This window comes from Ziziphus jujuba, chromosome 2 (assembly GCF_031755915.1).
Source record: "Ziziphus jujuba cultivar Dongzao chromosome 2, ASM3175591v1".
NCBI lineage: Eukaryota > Viridiplantae > Streptophyta > Magnoliopsida > Rosales > Rhamnaceae > Ziziphus > Ziziphus jujuba.
Window position 1 is genome coordinate 11,546,705 of NC_083380.1, and position 18,543 is coordinate 11,565,247.

The following is an 18,543-nucleotide window of genomic DNA, read 5'->3' on the forward strand; positions in this document are numbered from 1 at the left end:
CACAAAAAGACAATTTTGCACTCGCTAGAATCAAAAGCTAATCTCACCATTATTGAGAGAAATCAGCCCCAAGAATTTTCCAAAACCATGCAGTACACCAACGATGAAATTAAAGTACGTTGGTCCACCAAAACCAAAGAATAAAAATTCCAAGGCCATTTCCATCATTTCACCTGAATACGAGCAAATAAATTTAATATTAATAATAAAAAAACAGATACTGGGAAAGAAAAAAAAAAAAAAAGGGAAAATAAAGGTGGAAGAAGCGGATGAAGAATTCCACAACAGCAGCAACAACAACACCAACGATAACAACAACAACAACAACAACAACCAAAGTCACCCCCCGTACACAACACTAATGGAATCCTCAGCTTTCTTATTCTTCAACAAAGTCCCTCTTTTTTTTTTTTGTTTTTCCCCACAAACCCACCAATTATCACCGCTTTCTTTTGCTTCTCATCTCTTCCATTCTCCATTTTGGTTATTCTTCTTCTTCTTTTTCTTCTCTCTTTCTCTCTTCCCGATCGATCAACGATCATCGATCGCTGCGGTTTCCTTGGTTCTGGTGTTTCTGATCCGTAATCCGGTTGAACAAAACTCGGGTAAATTTTTTTTTTTTGGTAAAGCACAATGGAAAGTGAAAGGAGCTTACTTTAATGGTCACGGAGTTTTATTCCTTTTTATGGTGGTGGTGTGCGTTTTGTGTTTTTTTATTACAGAGATATGTTTGGTTTTGGAGGTGGTGATAGAAATCCTATGCTGCTACCTGATTTCCACGAAGGAAACCACCAGTTCCAATATGATACAATCTCGCTGCATCGGCTGCAGTTATCTGGAAACGGTGAGTTCTATTTTCTGATCAAGTTATTTCTCATCTCTCTACGTTGTTGCTTTTTTAATTTTGTCTTTTTGTTTTTGTTATTAATTTTCTTTTTTGGGTTCTTGGTTTGTTTCGGAAATTTCATTTGCATCTGCTGGTTCTGCTAATGCTTTGTTGAAAGGCTGATTTATGCTTGGCCATAACTGTTTTTCCTGATGTACTGAAATTCAAGTGTGATTGCATGACTCTGAAACATTTTACTTTGATAATTTCCGTCAAGTGAAAAACTTGCATTGTGGTTCATCCTTGCTTAATTGATTGTTGAATTAGAGTTCTGTTGAGAAAAAACAGTTTAACAAAAACGTTGATGATGTTTTGAAGGAATTTGCATTTCCTTTTAGGTTCACTGTGTACCATTCTTATTCAAGTAGTTAGGATCCGTAACTACTGGTTCATCATAATGGTTAAGCACGCTGATACTTGGATACCTTAAGTATTATTATTATTAGGCATCTTGTGCTTTCCCTCTTTATTTAATGTTTACTTAGTTTGATTGCTCAAACTGCTTGTGGACATGTTGTGTTTACTTAGTTTGATTGCTCAAACTGCTTGTGGACATGTTGTGTTTTCCCTCTTTAAAACCATCTATCTGCAGCGTCCTATGTTTCAGTCTAGTCTCACAAGGCATTGTTGTTATCTAACACAGTCCAAGTTGGATGCAATATTAGTCCCATAAACCATATGGCAAACAATCATTCAACTAAAGTGGATCCGCCAAGTAGTAGAAGCATGGATACAGAATCAATTTTGAGACAGCAAAAGCATCTTATATCTCTAAATAATAACATTCGTCAAGATACAGCCGGTCGGTCTGGGAGCGTTCTGAATCCAAATCCTGTGTCAACTGGGCTGAGACTTTCCCGTGAGGAGGATGAATACAACTCTTCTGTTACTTCCTCAAGTGAAAGCATGAGAGCTGTCCTGCCTGTTATTACATCTCTTGGAGATAACCTGAAGGTTGAGATTGATCGACAGAAAGAAGAAGTTGATCGTTACATAAAAATTCAGGTATTGTCATGCTATCTGTTTCACAATTAGGAGTTGATGGCTAAAACTTGTAGTTATAAGTGGTTTCATCAATGTATATATATATATCTTTAAGAAAAAATAAGAGAAAGAAGTTTTACCAATATAGTAGATCAGCAGTTTTTCTTCCCTTAGTGTTATCATAAGACTCAGGATTCTTTTAAGTTTTAAATTTTGAAGCTGGAGGTTAAGTGAGCTACATGTATGGTATAAAGATCACATAGGACTTTTACCTATTTCTTTATAGTTTCATATTTAAGAAAGCATTATGTTTGCCAAAGTTATTTTACACCTCGTATATCAAATCCTGCCAGGATGGGGGATTATTTCCTTTATGTCTCCAATCAAGTGAGGATAGAACAAATGAAAAGTATTGAATTGAACTATTTGAAGAATTTATCATAATGATCAAGAATTGCATATTGAAATCCTTCATCTTTTCTATTTGAATAAGCTTTATACATACAGCTCATCTGAGATAAAAACATCTATGTAGTTTTTACCAACTACTTCTTCATATGGTGAAATTTTCAACTTTGAGCAGGAAGAGAAGATCGCCAAGGGTGTTATGGAGCTGAATCAAAGACATATGGTTCATTTTCTCAGCTCCGTTGAGAAAGGAGTTGTCAAGAAGCTGCACGAAAAAGAGATAGAAATGGACAACATAAATCGCAAGAACAAGGAACTAACAGAGAGAATAAAACATGTGTCGGCGGAGGTTCAGTCCTGGCACTCTAGAGCGAAGTACAATGAGTCTGTTGTCAATTTCTTGAATAACAGTTTACAGCAGGTTATGGCACGAGGCTCTGTGTATGGGAAAGAAGGCTATGGGGACAGTGAGGAAGATGATACGGCCTCTTTTACGAACTCAAAACGTCTCAAATTTGTTGATGGTTCTGGAGATTCTGTTCTTACTAAAAAGCAGATAAACTGCAGGGTGTGCAATGTTAAAGAAGTCTCAGTCATATTGTTACCCTGTAGACACCTGTGTCTGTGTAAAGATTGTGAAGTTTCTATACATCAATGCCCTCTCTGCAGGATAACAAAGACGACAAGTATTCAAGTTTTCATGTCCTGAGGGTGTAATGGTATATTTCATACACATTATAATTCATCATTATTTCCCTGATGGCAAAACATGGGAATCAAATGGAGTTCTATTTATTATTATTATTTTTTCTTTAGAGCTCACGTTGATGGCCACTTTGGTTTTTGTTTTGATAATAAAATTTATTTGGAGAGTTGATTGTTATGTTAATTCCATATTCCATTGTCGTTATTGGTAACTTATGAGTGTGTTTTGCATTGTTTCTATCGCCTTAAATAAGTTTTCTTTGTCTTTTACTTCATAGATTTTTAAAAGATTCTATTGTGATTGGCTGATGATTGAAATCTAATGAGAAGGAGTTCCTCTTTGCTTTGCATGTGGAAAGCTCCGTTTCCAAAAAAAGAGATTAAAAATAAGTAGAGAGAAGGCATGCATATTGTCAAGCTAAATTATATTATTTTTATTACTTTTTAAACTAGAAGATGAAAAAGCCACTTATGAATATTTTAATTTTTGGGTGGTGTTCATAAAATACTGATTTTATTTTATTTTCTATATTTAAAATGAAAGAATGCAAACTCAGACCATATTTGAGGGAACAATGAAACATTGATTTTATTACAAGAAAATGATCCAAACTTATACAAATTGGTGGTTTGATTGGTTAATGTATTACATCATATTGGAATGTCTAACCAATAAAGTTGGAATTCATACAGTCTTGAATTTCAATCATATTTTAATTAAATTTGACCCCAAATGAAGCCAAATAAACTAAACATTAGTCTTTATCCCAAAAAAAAAAAAAAAAAGTAATAATAAAGGAAAAATAAACATTGGTCCATCTTGTAATAATCGTATCGTCACTAAACCAATCAAATATTGTTGAGCAATAACATTAAATAGTTAATTACAATTTACAAGTACAACCGTTATATAACGTTAATGGTACAAGATATAAATAATTATGTATATAAATTTCAATTTTATAATATTTATAGAACTTTTATATGGTTCTCCAAAAAAAAAAAAAAGAATTAAAAATATATCCGATAATATCAATAAAATATCTAAAATTAACTTTCTCAATCAATCGCCGGTCATTGGACCCATAAATACAAAGATTCAAGTCCAATTTCCCTACCTTCCAGCCACCCACCCACCAAAAAAACAAGTCAATTGGTGCAACACACCTAGACATTTTTTTTTTCTTTTCTTTTTTACATAGAAAGCAAAACCCAATATATATCCAACAAGAAAAGGAAAAAAGAAAAATAAAAAATAAAATTGCAAGTTCACTTCACCTACCCATATTGGCGGATTCTAAATGGATATTGAAGAAAACTACTATTAGACATAAAAAAATTTAATAATAACCTACCATTAAAATTCACTTTTTTCTCATATAGATTTTTAATTTTAAAAATTACAAAAAGAAAAAAAAGAATTAAATTTGAGACCCAATTAAGACCATGGTTGACATAGCTTCTAAAATACCATTTTTGAATTTATTTTTGAAGTTCAAAAACAGTTTATAAAATTGTTTTGATAGTTTTCTTAAAAAAAAGCTTTATGAGAAAGGCAGAAACAAGCTCATGGTGATAAAAGATAGATTTGCTCCATATTAAATTCCCACGCTTCCCGCAAAAACAATTTAATTTATTTTTACCAAAAAAAAAAAGGAAAAAGAAAAAGAAGAAGAAGAAGAATATCCTAAAATTTTAGATTCTTTTTTTTTTTTCAATTTTACATTTTCCAGTGTGGCCTGCGATCGTTACACTCTCCGCTTCGCTACTGTATATACCCACCAAAGCAAAACCAACAAACAACCACACCACACCAAACCAACCTCGCTTCCTCGACGGACACGCCGAGGAACTCTCTCTCTCTCTCTCTCTCTCTCTCTCTAAAACCCTCTTTCTCTCTCTTCCTCGTTCCAGATCTCAGCCTCTGGACGAAGACGAAAGATGCAGAGCACAGCTTTTTCTCTCTCTGCTTCTCTCTCTCTCCCCAAGCTTCGGAGACCTTCTAGCCCTACGTTAGGCCGTACTAGATTAGATCCTGTTTGCGTATCTTCTTCCAAGATTCATGATCTTGGAAACTCTTCCAATGTCACTGCCGTCTCTGCTTCTTCTTTGCCTCGTCGATCCTGGTCTCTCGTTTCGTCGTCTTCTTCTTCGTCTTTCAAGTTCAGGACGTGGAGTTCCGTACCGGAGAGCCTGAATGCCGATTCCCATGCGAATCGTTTTCAGCTTAGGGCTACTTCGGTCCCTGAGAGTGCCGGCGAAAGCGCCGCCGACTCCAATAGCCTTTTCAAGACGCTGGAGCTCGGCGCCTTGTTTGGCCTCTGGTACCTCTTCAACATCTACTTCAATATCTACAACAAGCAGGTGACGGCCTTTTTTTTTTTAATTTTTAATTTTTTTATTTATATGTGCAAAAAATGTTATCGAACCTTGTAGGAGTTTAGGATTATCTTGTTCTTCTCGGTGATTTTAGTGTAATTGCTGTCTTGGTTGATTAAAAGAGCGTTGAAAAAATTTGTGAAATTATGCGTTTTCTTGGTAGCGAAAATGTGAGATTTTCTAGGAATCAAAGCCATTTTCGTTATGAAATTTATTTCTTAGAGCATAAGATGCTTGGAATTTGCTTTTATTTATTTATTTATTTTGCTAATGTGGAGCTCTGTTTATCTTGGTGGAAATGTCTTCCATAAAATTTCTATTGTGCTAAAAAAAAAAAAAAAAAAAAAGAGTAAAACTTTTTTAGACCTAAGCTTTGGTCTCTAAGGTGTGCTCTGAGCAGTTTTCTGGATTTAATATAGTAAAAGCAAAAACAAAAAAGAAATAATTTCTCATTATTCTATCTTGGTAAAGGACAGGCTACTTGTAAAATGATTTGTTCCCTAAAGTAATTTATGTGGAATATTAGAGCTTCAATTTCATGGACTCTAAAATTGAAATGATCAGACCCTTTGCAAAAACACATAGCCTCTAGCAATCAATTGTTACCTGTGCTATATGTATATATATATACACACACACACAGAAACAATAGTCACCAGCAAGTTTGTATATGAGACTATAGATATTATAAGTACTGAGATGTATATTATCTTTGATTGTACTTGGTCATTGACATATTTTTGTGACTTTGCTATGCCGGAGAAAGAGAATAAAACATATTTAATGCTAATTATTGTTTACAGGTCTTGAAGGTGTTCCCATACCCAGTGACTATTACTGCGTCTCAATTTGCTGTTGGAACCGTGCTTGTCTTAGCCATGTGGGGTTTCAATCTCTATAAGAAGCCGAAAGTTAGTGGTTCACAGGTACATATTACAGTGTTAAAGTTGCACACTTGTACCATTTGATTGATATATAGTTTATTGATTTCAGTTGAGTGATTTTAATTGTGAACAATTTTACTGATAGCTTGCAGCAGTAGCGCCGCTGGCTCTTATTCACACATTAGGGAACCTTTTCACGAATATGAGTCTTGGAAAAGTGGCTGTCTCCTTCACTCACACAATTAAAGCTATGGAACCTTTCTTTTCGGTTATCCTCTCTGCTATGTTTCTTGGGGAGGTAAGAACTTTTCAACCATCAATTCGCATCTCCTAGACATGTTGGATGTAGATTAACAGTGTCAATATAATTTTTATACCATCGGGATATGAAAGTTTATGCCATTGCATAGCCATTTTTGTTAATGTTTCATGTGAAAAGATTTTTTGTTTTGTTTTATGATTGATGCCTATAAATATGTGCAACGGTTGTTGAATTTTCATATTATTTATATGTATATATACATATTATTATTTCTTTTTCCCAATTGAATGGTTTCAACATCATTTCTCTGAAATCATTTCAGTTGCCTACTGCTTGGGTGGTTGCTTCCTTGGTACCAATTGTTGGCGGTGTAGCACTGGCGTCAGTCACTGAGGCCTCTTTCAATTGGTGAGAAATATAAATATATTGAATAAAGTATTCATTTATTAAAATTAAAGACTACAGCATATAGTTTACAAGAATTAGTGTTTCTAAAACTTGTTATATGACCATATTGTTGTTCTCTTTGTAAAGGGCCGGATTTTGGACAGCAATGGCATCCAATTTGGCGAACCAATCTCGCAATGTCCTTAGCAAAAAAGTTATGGTTAAGAAAGAGGTATTATATGATTGATAAGTGAAACATAGTATAATACATTTAGTCTTTTGTATTTCATTCTTGTATTTATTCACTCTAGTTTTTTGCTTTTCTTTAGCTTTATTTTTTTGGGAATTGACCTTATACACTCACTTTGTCTTATGCAGGAATCTATGGACAATATTACTCTCTTCTCAATAATAACTGTCATGTCCTTTATCTTGTTAGCCCCTGTGGCTATATTCATGGAAGGCGTTAAATTTACACCTGCATATCTGCAATCTGCTGTGAGTGTCATTCTAGAGCTAAAAGTTACTAGAGACCCATTACAGTTCTAGTTGGTACTTATTTATTTATTTATTTATTTGTTTTCCTTTTGTCTTGAATGACAGGGATTAAATGTTAAACAAGTTTACATCAGGGCTCTTCTTGCTGCTTTCTGCTTCCATGCTTATCAGCAGGTGAGGTTATTCCTAACATGTGGTTTTCCTATGCTTCTCAAAAAAGGGAAAAAGAAAAAAGTTAATTAGAGAAAGGGTGTCTCTTAATGGTGCAATGTAGAACTTTGGAATATCAATATTAACTAATTTAATCAATATTGGACATTGGCTTCTCATGAGAGGACTTTATGTGCATTTGCATATTGTTATTCACAATTATGAGAAATAGGCATCATGTTGTTGGAAAGGTGCTGGTTGGTTCAGTTTTATCACACTACCGAATGATATTTCATGCCCGTATTTTGCTGTTTCCTGCTCCTCTGAGTTGAAGGTCAAATGATTTCAGTGCTTGATGACTCTAACGGTTTTGTCTTGTGATTTTAAAAATGACATTTTTGTGAGAATTCCTAGCTAGTAATTCTTGTAGTTGGGTGAATACATGATTGACACCGAAACAAAGTCTTTCTTGGTCAAGTCAAATCACCATCAATTTTTTCTCCTTATTCTTCATGTTCCTTTGAAGTAGTCTAATTTACTGAATTAATTGTCAAGAACAGTGAGGGTGCTGAAATGTAAGAATAAGGTAAAGAAAAAATGTTTGAAACATTTCAAGGATTTGAAACCTTTGAATTGATCTTTGGTATTTGTGGATACATATCAGATGATTCTGTGTATTACTTGTCTAACCTTCATTTTGCACTGTCCTATGAACTTTGCTGACACTTCATTGGTTGAACCATGCAGGTTTCTTATATGATATTGCAGAGGGTATCACCTGTAACCCACTCTGTGGGCAATTGTGTGAAGCGAGTGGTGGTCATTGTGAGCTCTGTTCTATTTTTCAAAACACCCGTCTCGCCTATCAACTCCCTAGGTAAATTTGGTTGTATTTGATTACCATTGAAGGAAATATGTTAGAGATGCTGTTGAACATAGGCTTTAATATCTTTGGATGTTATGCAGGAACTGGGGTGGCACTTGCCGGAGTGTTCTTGTATTCGAGGGTGAAGCGTATTAAGCCAAAGCCAAAGGCTGCTTGAAATGTTATGGAGAATTTTTGCTCGCTAATTGAAGTTGTTAGATGCATAGATCGATATTGTTTGTTGCATTCAAGAAATTGTTTGTAGGTCAAAGGGAACTAATGCTCTGTTTTTTTTTTTTTTTTTTTTTTTTTCCCTTCTTATTTTACTTTTTTGTTCCTTTTGCATTCGGGGGATAAAATTTATTGCTTTGCGTAACTGTTGAGAACAATTTTCAGGTATACTTTTGAATTTTCACGAATTTTGAATGTATAATGTAGTTTCTATCTGTTATAAAAGGAAAAACAAAAAAAGTGTAGTTTCTACATTTACGGTTTGGTACAAAGAGGTCACTTTTTACATTTTGGATTTTTTTGGCAAATTTGGCTAAATAGTAATGGGATGCAAGCAGAGCGGGTATCTTTCAGTTGCAATCAAATATTACTTTGGTTATATAATTAAAAAATTAAAAAAAAAATTTATGTATTTGGTTGAAAGGATAACTAATATCTGAGAATAAGAACGTGTCGCAAATGGGCCCTTTTCCATTCTCTCCATTCTATTTCATGATTAATTATCCAATATAAATAGAATTTTTAAAATTACTCTCATGACTTGTTTTGATGTTTATTAAGCATTTGCACTTTGCATATAGTTTAGTTCAAGTCAGGTATTTCAATGAAGGTCTTTAAGTTAATGATTCTAGATGAAGTTTTCAACTTAAAAGGACTAATATGGTCTGAATGAAATCCGGAATTTAAAAGATTTATGAAATTTAAATTTAACTATATACATATATATAGGATCTAAACTGGATAAAATCTTTAAATTTAGGACTTCGATTGAACTTACATTCCTTAATATATTATGTGATAAATTCTTTTTTGCATTATATCTTAAGACATTGATCTGGAAAATTTTTTAACCTGAATTGAATATATATATATATATATATTTAATGTAATATAGAATTAGGCATATAGATTGTACATACATAATATACTTCCCGTAATTGTGCACCATGCTTGATTTAAAAAATTTAAAAAAAAAAAAAAAAAAAAAGATTGCACACCATGCTTGATGTAAATTAATGTGGTGCATTTAGAAATCATTAAAAAAATATGGAAAAACCGAACTCAAAAACAATGGTGGGAAAATTCTGTTTCAGTAAATTATTATTTCTGATTATTATATTCCAATTAAAATTTTTATTTATTTTATTGTATAACATATAATATTTGTTTTTCTTGTTTTTGTTTTTGGCCTTTTGCACCTTTGTTTTTTTTTCATGCCACCCGCATTCTCTGTTCTCTTAGCTAATAACGCTTTGCATGTTACACAAAGAAACCATGAAATAAAGAATGCTTGGAATCCGAAATCTTTCTGCTTCTTCTTTCTAGTTAGTACCCCTTATGATACGTAAATATATTTATATCTACTGGGCTTCAGATTAATTATCTTTTACTTGTCGGCTTCATTAACTTTGGAGATCATCTCCACCAAATCCATCTCCTTCTTCATCAACACTTCACTCTTCATCACTGGTGCAACAACACCATCCATTTCTGGCATCTCCGTATCACAATTTTTCTGATCAATATCACCGGTAATTTTCCCGGAAAATTTATTGTCTTCCAAAGTAGATGGATGGAATGGAAATTTAATCCCAGCATCAAGATCAGGAGCACAAGCGGCAGGCATATCATCAAGAAGAGATTCAATAGCACAACCCTCTTGAAAGATATTCTCATCGAAACAAAACTCATCTGGGTCCTCATCGAAATTTCCGTAGCAGCTCGAAACCAAACGATTATTAGGACAGAATTCCAAGGAGTTTTGCTGGTCGGTTTCTGGTGCTTTGGTTCTTATGTCAATACTGGTTGAAGAAGTAGTAGTGGTGGTGGTAGTTTTTCGCTGATATCGGCCTCCTTTGTTTGATGAAGAATCTAAGTTCAAGCTTTTGATGTAATCTTGAAGAAGAGAACCTCTTGGATACTTTGATCTACATTTTCTTTTTGAGTATTGTCTTCGTTTTGTTGCATTCCAGTGGTTTTTGATGGAATTTTCAGTTCTCCCTGGCAATCTCTTTGCTATCTCAGCCCATTTGTTTCCTATCTCTGCATGTGCTTCGATCAATATCTTATCCTCCTCCTCACTCCATATATCCTTCTGCACAACCACATCAAATACATATATAACCAATGCCTAATGCATGTTTTGGGATTTTATATATATAATCAATCTTTTATCACATCAACTCATAATATATTAAATTAAAGTTTCTCATCACAGTCAATCATAAGGTTTTTTATTTTTTACCTTTTTAATTGGATAGGATTATTTTTTAAAAATTAAAATTAAAATATCAATATAATAAAATTTTAATATAATATTACCATATCGATCTGATAGGAGATTGACTAATAAATATATAAAAGAAAGTAAAAAAGATAGAAGACCTTGATGTCTGGCCTTAAATGGTTATGCCATCTCTCTCTGCATTGTTTTCCTATTCTTCCAGCCAACATTTGAGCAATGTGAGACCATTTTCTCACACCATATTCTTCAACTAGTTGAATCAAAAGCCTATTTGTATAAACAATACACGATTTTCATCAAGAGATCATATAAAATAATTATCAAATCAAACTGGATTAAATACATACAACTAGTCTCTTATCAAGTCGATCTGATGCATTTGAGACGATAAATTTTAAGTATAATATTATCATGTCAATCTGAAAAAGAATTGACTATTATATGTTTATGTGTATGTAACGAATACCTATCTTCTTCGATTGTCCATTGGCCCTTGACAACATTGGACTTCTTGCGGGTTTTGCATGTCTTTCTAGTCACCATGGAAGTCCTGCTCTTATTCATTCCAACTTTCTTGTAATACCCATTTTCTGCAGTGATACAAGAAACTTCATCTGGTACTACAAAATTCACTGGTTTGATGATCTCCTGGCCATGGAAATTAAATGGTAACAAGCAACTTGAATTAGCAGGTCCAATCATGTCCATGGGGTTTCTACTAGAGAAACTTGAATATCCTCCAACTTGGAAGTTGTCCATGACTTGGCCATGACCACCATTTTCTACAAATGGCTTGCACTCATAGAATTGATCGGGGTTTGTGGGTCCCACATCATATATGTAATAAGGATCACAAGGATGATGAATGTCAAAACATGGGGTTTGGGATTGGGACCCAAAAATGGGTCCTGATGAAGACCCATTAACATGGAATGCTTGATCATCAAGATGGTGAAAATCTTGAAAATAGTAATCACCCTTTGATGAAGAAGCTTCAAAGGGAAAATCATGATCTTTCATATTGTAGGGCTTCATATAATTCTGATTGGATAAAAGTGATGGATGGTGGTAGACATTGTTTTCTCTTACTTTGTCGTCAAGCTCCATGAGAGAAAACCAGGAAAAAATAAATAAACATTTACAGAGAAAATGGCCAAAAGCTTTCTTTGGAGGTTCACAACTTTATGTTTCTTAATTTCTTTGCTTAATAGGTGAGGATGGTTGAGCATTTACTATAGTGATTGATCATGACCATTAGTTCTAAATCATCTAATGGTCAGTGTTGCTTTTTGCATAAGCAAAAAGGTATCATTAAAAACTAAGTTATTTTGATTAACAGATATTTGATGGGTATTTTAGCTACTGCAATTAAAGTACCATTTAAAATTTTAAGTATTAAAGTGCCGTTATGTTTATTACCATCTTGGAACATATGGTCAAAAAAGTCCAACAAAGACTTGACGAGTAAATAATGCCACGACATGGGGTCCTAGGAAATTTCTCTAATCTCAGTAGGAGGAGATTGAAATATTAAGACTTATTGAACTTGAAATGAAAATAATACACAAATTTTGAATAGGAGCATATTAAATGATTTTTTTTTTTTTTTTCAAATCTAAAACTGAAATTTAGTTCCTTCTCAACATCATTAATTTTATAATCAGTATTAATGTAAAAATTAGCAAGCCATTAATAACATAATTAATACGGTATTCGGTCTTCAAAAATGAAAGCAAAATGAAAAAAGTCGATCTTTATTAGACTTAAAATCACCACTAATTACTAGTATAGATGTTGAGGTAACGCTAAGAATTTTTATTACCCTCATGTGCGAACCGTTCCTACTTACAATTAATTGAAAGCCATAAATTTTACCAAATTAATGAATATATTATAGCGACAGGAAATGGGTTTTGCTTGCATGTTAGTACAAACTCAACTACAGCTTTCAAGCAGACAGAAAAACACAATCTTTTTATATCCCATTTTGCCACTTTCCATGAAGACATTGAAGCTAGAGAAGAGAGAAATATTTTGACCCAAAAAAAAAAAATATATATATATATATATATATATATCCAAGAACAGAATTCATTTCCAGAAGCTGATTGAATCATGTATACAATGTTTGCCATTTATACTAAAATTTTATACAAAGGCAACAGCAGCTTGAGAAATACGGTATACAGTATAGAAAGACAGCAGTACTTCTTAAAGGGCCCGAAGAGTAAAAAATCTTGGAATCCAAGAATTTGACCACACTAGAAACAGATTTGAGATGTATTCGGGTAAAATAGAAAATTTTATATGCACTGTTGCTGGAAAGCTTTCTCAGGGTTCTTCCCGTCAATTACCGAGTGGTGAGGGAAATCAGAAGGCATTTCTTCAGCAGAAAACCATGAATCATTAAGAACTTTGACGAGTTCTTGGTGGACCACAGCATTGCCCTCTGGTGTCAGGTGCAGACCATCACTGTAATGGAGAAACACAAATGAATTCAGACATAGCAATTTTCATTAGTACTTCTGCCTAAGTGTAACTCTTTTTAAGCAAAATTGTTGCATTGTTTGAGCCTAAACTACATGTATGTTTATCTTAGTTTTTCCCTTCTCTAATTGATAATAAGAAAATCATTTGGTTAACTAGCAGAAGCTAAAATATTTATAAAACTGACAAGGAACAAATAGGACAACAGTCAAATCCAATTTCTTAATGATCATGAACTTTAGACACGAGGCTTAAATGACAAACCTTAGGAATTTCTTCTGCCAACCTTCTGTCTCCTGCATCTTGGACCATAGATCAACAAAAGGCACGCTCATTTCCTTAGCTAGTTCAATGCACTTCTTAGCATGAACTCCGGCTGCTTCATTTGTCCTCTCTGGCAGTTCTCTGGTGTTTTCACCATATAAAGATCTGTTGAACATAATAATGAGATTATCAAACAGATCAAATAGGCAACATATTCAGATAAAATATCAAAAGTCCTCCAGATCTGTAAGAACAAGTTTCAAGAATTCCCAAGTCATTCTTTTCTCAAGGATTTTGAATGATAAAGGCGAATATAAAAAGAGATACTGATAGTGGTTGTACTGCTAGAGGGAATGTAAGTACAGTTGAGGAGCGACAATGGCATGGCAGAGGTACAATGCTGCAAAGCAGCACGGTCAGCTACGTGATTATCATAAACTGAAATCAGAATCCAAAGCAGTACAGCAGAGGCAAAACTAGATAAAAGGGGAGGATGGAGATGAGCTGGAAAAAAGACGATAAGGATTATGAAGACCCAGCGCAGCAATGGCTTAAGAGACAGGAAGCCGTGGCATGGCATGTAAAATACATGGCCTGATGACGATGGCCAGAAGAGAGGTCAATGTCTAACTGTCACAACAATTCTGTAATGAAGCAACAAAGCACAATGCTTTATCAATATAGAATTTGATACAAGAACAAAATATCACACCGTGCATATTCATTACGCCCTTCCTCATCCACAGGTGGTGGACTAATAAGCACAACCAGCATGGTGTGAGAGCGTTCCTGCAATTAAATTCCATTAACACAGTGAACAAGAGATCAAATAATTGAGCACTTAGACAGCAGTTGTCACTTAACAACATGTGCAGTGTGAGAGGATCATAATTGGAAATTTTTAAAAAATAAATAAATGAAACCATAAAGATGGGAAAAACTGATAATAGACAATGTAGTGCTTGAAACACAATGTAAATGTCATATCAGGTCTACACAATTTATTAGCATGGACAGATGTTAGGAAAGTAAGAATTTGGAAGCATTTAAGCTCTACAAAAATGGCCTAAAAGTTTACCCAGACAAAGCATGCTAAAATTATAAATCAAAAGCCTCATAAATCTATGATTACTAAGCACATTATAGCTCATTAGGTAGCATGGATACTCCTAGAAGGGAGCTGAATGGATACTCCAAGATCAAATGATATAATATCTCCACATAAGAATTCAAAAAACTGAATATTTGTCTAAGAATTAAAGGATCAGATATAAACCTTCAAATGAAGAACCATCTTTCTAAGATTCTCCTTGTACTCTTCAGCAGGAACATGTTGTCGTTCGCTTGTTCTCCCTAAGATAGCAGCGTCGTTAGCTCCAAAGAAAATTGTGGTAACAGCAGGAGGCTTTGTAGAGTCCTGAAAAGAAGCCATATTTTAACATGTTTAAATTTAAGTCTTTATCCTTGATCAAACAATAAAAGATAAAGAATTTTACAAGTCCTTATCACAATTAACTGAATTGTCTATATAGTAAGTTCGTCTTTCCTTATAGTTTGTCAAATGGTAATATTCTTTATCAGCTTTCATGAAACAAGAGCTAATTAAAAGGTAAAAAAAGAAAATAAAACTTTGATTAACAATCCGCAAGTCAAACAGAAAAAGTATCAATCTTCAACAAATATATCTCAAAAAGTTGTAAAAATATCAAAAGATGCAAGAAAGGTCATTTGGGTCATGGGTGATGATCAAGAATCCAACAGAACAAATAGAGTTAACATTACCAGTGCAGTTATCAATTTCAACATTCACTAAATCCCTCTCATAGCAATTACCATTTAGAGAAATTAATGAATAGAAAAAACAAGCAAATTTTACAAGCAGTAAATATATCTCATTTGAGCTCTTTAAACTAATTCCAAAGCAAAAAAAAAAAAAAAAAAAGCCAACAAGAAGTTGCCATCGTAATTACATTTACATAGGCATAATGATAGATTCAAGCAATGTTATTCGAGAAATGCCCTATCAACAAAAATGTTATAAAACAGACAAACCACCATTTCAAGATCAATACATGTTAGCACACTGACAAACTTCAAATCTCCACTCATCCATAAAATTAGGAATTCTCCCCAAACACATACAATACATTCCATTCCAACAAGTATCACGTGGAGCTAAGAATATGCGTAAGGAAGAGTAGCATACCAGTGGAAAAAGGTGGTGCAACAAGAACAAAGCCCATCTGGTATTGTACCCACCATAACCACGAACTAATACATCAGCCTATCAAACACACATTAATTTGTGAAAAAAAAAAAAAAAAGAATCAACTTTACTAATAAAGATTCGATTCCCAATTGATTTGTGGGTATTTATTATTTTCCCAAAAAAACAAAAATTGGGAAATCAAATTAGAGAAAAGAAATTAAATTTAAAAGGAAAAGACCTTCCGAGAGTAGGTTTCAGCAAGAAAAGCACCCCAACCACCCGGTTTGAAGGACTGCTCTGTTATTGAATCCCCAAACAACACGATCTGAGGCCTCATTGTCCCTCCTTCCGATACTAAGTCGTTTCTCTCTCTTCTCTCTCTCTCTCTCTCTCTCTATGCAAAATACTGAGATTCTTCCACCGAGAAAAGAGAGGGAGAGAATGAAGTAGACGCAACGTTTCAGGTGGAGTTTTGTTTTTGTGGTGGTTTTGCAAAAGGAAAACGCTTCGGTAGGTTTTCACCAACCATTTGCTTCCACGTGGTACTGTATGGACCATAGTTTGACACATGGTCGTCCACAACGCACCGTTTGCTTCACGATTTGGACTATTAGGCGACTTTGTTTGACTAGCCAAAACGCACCGTTTTGTTTTTGTTTTTTGTTTTTTTTTTGGCGTCGGATTTTGATTCGTTTTGAATACGCAACGGTTTCTCGAGGTCGTCGGTGAAAAACTGTTTAAGGCCTTCTACCCATTAAACGCAGCGTTTTAGTCACCCATCCAAGTACTGAGTAACGACTAAACGGCACACGTCGTTTCACACTTTCACTAATCACTACCTCTTTCTTCTCTCTCTTCATGTGACACCTGTCTTCTCTGATCATCTGCAACGACACGTCGCGTCCTTTTACTCTTTTGTAAGTTACAGGGCCCAAGTCGTTTCCCCATTCTCTTTAATCCATTTTTCCAATGAATTCCCATGTTGATTTGCAATCAAACTTGTCACAATTTTCAATAAACAAAATAAAAATTCTATACAAAGAAAAAGTCAAAACAAATATTGTGATTAGGCATCAAGTAATATGATTTTAGTTGGCGTTTATATTGATTTAAAAAATAAATCATAAGATAAGATCGAATTATTTATGTTAGTAAAAATCATTCATCTTTAATATATATGGAATTTTATTATATTAAATAATTAAGATTTGTTACCCTTGATGTTGATTAACAAACTATTTATGCAATAAGAGGTATGTCATAAAATGAGTATTTTTGTTCCTGGATCGTAACGGGTGGAATTATTCTAAGCCAATCATAAAGAAAAAGAAATGCTCATATTCTTTATTTAATTTAAACATAGCAAATATTCTGACCCTTGCTGTTTTAGAAGGTCACTTAGTACAACGAATCTTGGCTTTACAATTTAATTTTTCTTTCTTTGATGGCTACAAAATGCAGGCTACTTGAGCCTTAACCTAACAAAAAAAACAAATGACTTAAGCAAATCATATTCTTTGGGAAAAAAATAATATGATTATCGTAAAGTTCCAAATGTGCTAATTGGAGCTTAGTACTAACCATTTATTTAATCTGTGACACTTTCTTTTTTCATTCTTAATTTTTTGATGCAAATACAAATGATAATGGGATCCTAATTAAGGTCAACATTGAAGCGATTTCACTAAGAAAAGAAAACTACCCATTTTTTGGGCATACTAAAAAGGTGAGCAAAATTGCAAAAAAGAGAACAATTTCACAGCTTTATACATAACTTTCATCAAGATTTATGATAATCCTTCTGTGTTTTTCAGCACATTAAACCCATTATGAGAACCTTTTTTTTTCTTTTTTTTCCCCCTAAAAAAAAACCCTTTATGACTAGTTTTTTATTTTCTTTATTTTATTTTTGCTAATCATGGGAAAACTATTTTTTTTTTTTAAGAAAATATGAGAATTAATTAAGAACTCATAAAAGCTTGGCCTTGAATTCAAAAATAAATAAATTAATTAATTAAAGTTTAGCCTTACATTAATAAGTAATAAATGAACTTTCTTTGTAATCATTTAATCGAGAAAATCAACAATATTAATACCCTTATCAGCATAAAGATCTCATAAAAAGTTTGGCCATACATTAATCTCTAATAAATGAACTTTCTTTGTAATCATTTAATCAAGAAAATCTACAACATTCCTACCCTGGTAAGCATATATATGTGGGTCTAGGTCATAATTCTTTCGAATCCGCACTCAAGAATATGTTGAATCCACTTCATTATTGAGGGGTGAAAGTACATACTCCGTAAAATACTTAAGATTTTCCACATTTAAAAAAGATGGACACTATTTTGTTCATAACAGGATTTAATTGTACCATTGGTTGTCTCCATTATCCTCTCACTTTTATCCAAGTTAAAAATAAATAAATAAAATATAATGTTAAATTTCAGAGAAAGGTGGTACAGATTTAATGGATTTCCAAAGTGGTTATCAATCAATATGAAAACCTGAAAAATGATATTGATTTTGAAAGTAAAACATTTATTTTTTTATTTTTTTTTTACAATGGTATTTATGAAACAGTGACAGCTAGGATCCCAAGTAGGTTGATCCCCTTGGTTAAAAGAGATAATGGAAAGAAAGTTTGCATTCCACCAGCTTACTCCAAGTGGCAGACCAGGATCAGCAAAATCATA

The 18,543-nt window shown here is 33.5% G+C and overlaps 4 protein-coding genes across 5 annotated transcripts; 2 read left to right on the plus strand and 2 right to left on the minus strand.

The window, feature by feature from the left end:
* The first annotated feature begins 209 nt into the window (after positions 1-209).
* On the plus strand, positions 210-3,167 carry LOC107418364 (probable BOI-related E3 ubiquitin-protein ligase 2). Of its 2 annotated transcripts, XM_016027048.4 has the most exons (4): positions 210-605; positions 723-844; positions 1,530-1,891; positions 2,454-3,167. In XM_016027048.4, exons 2-4 carry the CDS (start codon positions 727-729, stop codon positions 2,985-2,987), a joined length of 1,014 nt encoding a protein of 337 aa, XP_015882534.3. In that variant the 5' UTR covers positions 210-605; positions 723-726; the 3' UTR covers positions 2,988-3,167. The 2 variants fall into 2 exon arrangements, with proteins under 2 accessions (XP_015882534.3, XP_015882535.2); XM_016027049.4 differs by having other exon boundaries at positions 210-844; positions 1,479-1,891.
* Positions 3,168-4,588: 1,421 nt separating this feature from the next.
* LOC107418346 (phosphoenolpyruvate/phosphate translocator 1, chloroplastic) lies at positions 4,589-8,893 on the plus strand. The gene is made up of 9 exons (XM_048473143.2): positions 4,589-5,347; positions 6,166-6,288; positions 6,392-6,544; positions 6,831-6,916; positions 7,043-7,127; positions 7,274-7,393; positions 7,499-7,567; positions 8,291-8,420; positions 8,510-8,893. Exons 1-9 carry the CDS (start codon positions 4,925-4,927, stop codon positions 8,584-8,586), a joined length of 1,266 nt encoding a protein of 421 aa, XP_048329100.1. The 5' UTR covers positions 4,589-4,924; the 3' UTR covers positions 8,587-8,893.
* An 866-nt stretch (positions 8,894-9,759) lies between these two features.
* On the minus strand, positions 9,760-11,991 carry LOC107418345 (transcription factor MYB98). Its single transcript, XM_048474676.2, has 3 exons — positions 11,351-11,991; positions 11,025-11,151; positions 9,760-10,734 (listed from the first exon to the last, which is right to left on the minus strand). The coding sequence occupies exons 1-3, from the start codon at positions 11,989-11,991 to the stop codon at positions 10,027-10,029; spliced, it is 1,476 nt and encodes a 491-aa protein (XP_048330633.2). The 3' UTR covers positions 9,760-10,026.
* A 939-nt stretch (positions 11,992-12,930) lies between these two features.
* LOC107418344 (GDSL esterase/lipase At5g62930) lies at positions 12,931-16,301 on the minus strand. The gene is made up of 6 exons (XM_048473150.2): positions 16,083-16,301; positions 15,842-15,919; positions 14,912-15,052; positions 14,348-14,424; positions 13,636-13,800; positions 12,931-13,356 (listed from the first exon to the last, which is right to left on the minus strand). Exons 1-6 carry the CDS (start codon positions 16,179-16,181, stop codon positions 13,188-13,190), a joined length of 729 nt encoding a protein of 242 aa, XP_048329107.2. The 5' UTR covers positions 16,182-16,301; the 3' UTR covers positions 12,931-13,187.
* Positions 16,302-18,543: the final 2,242 nt, after the last annotated feature.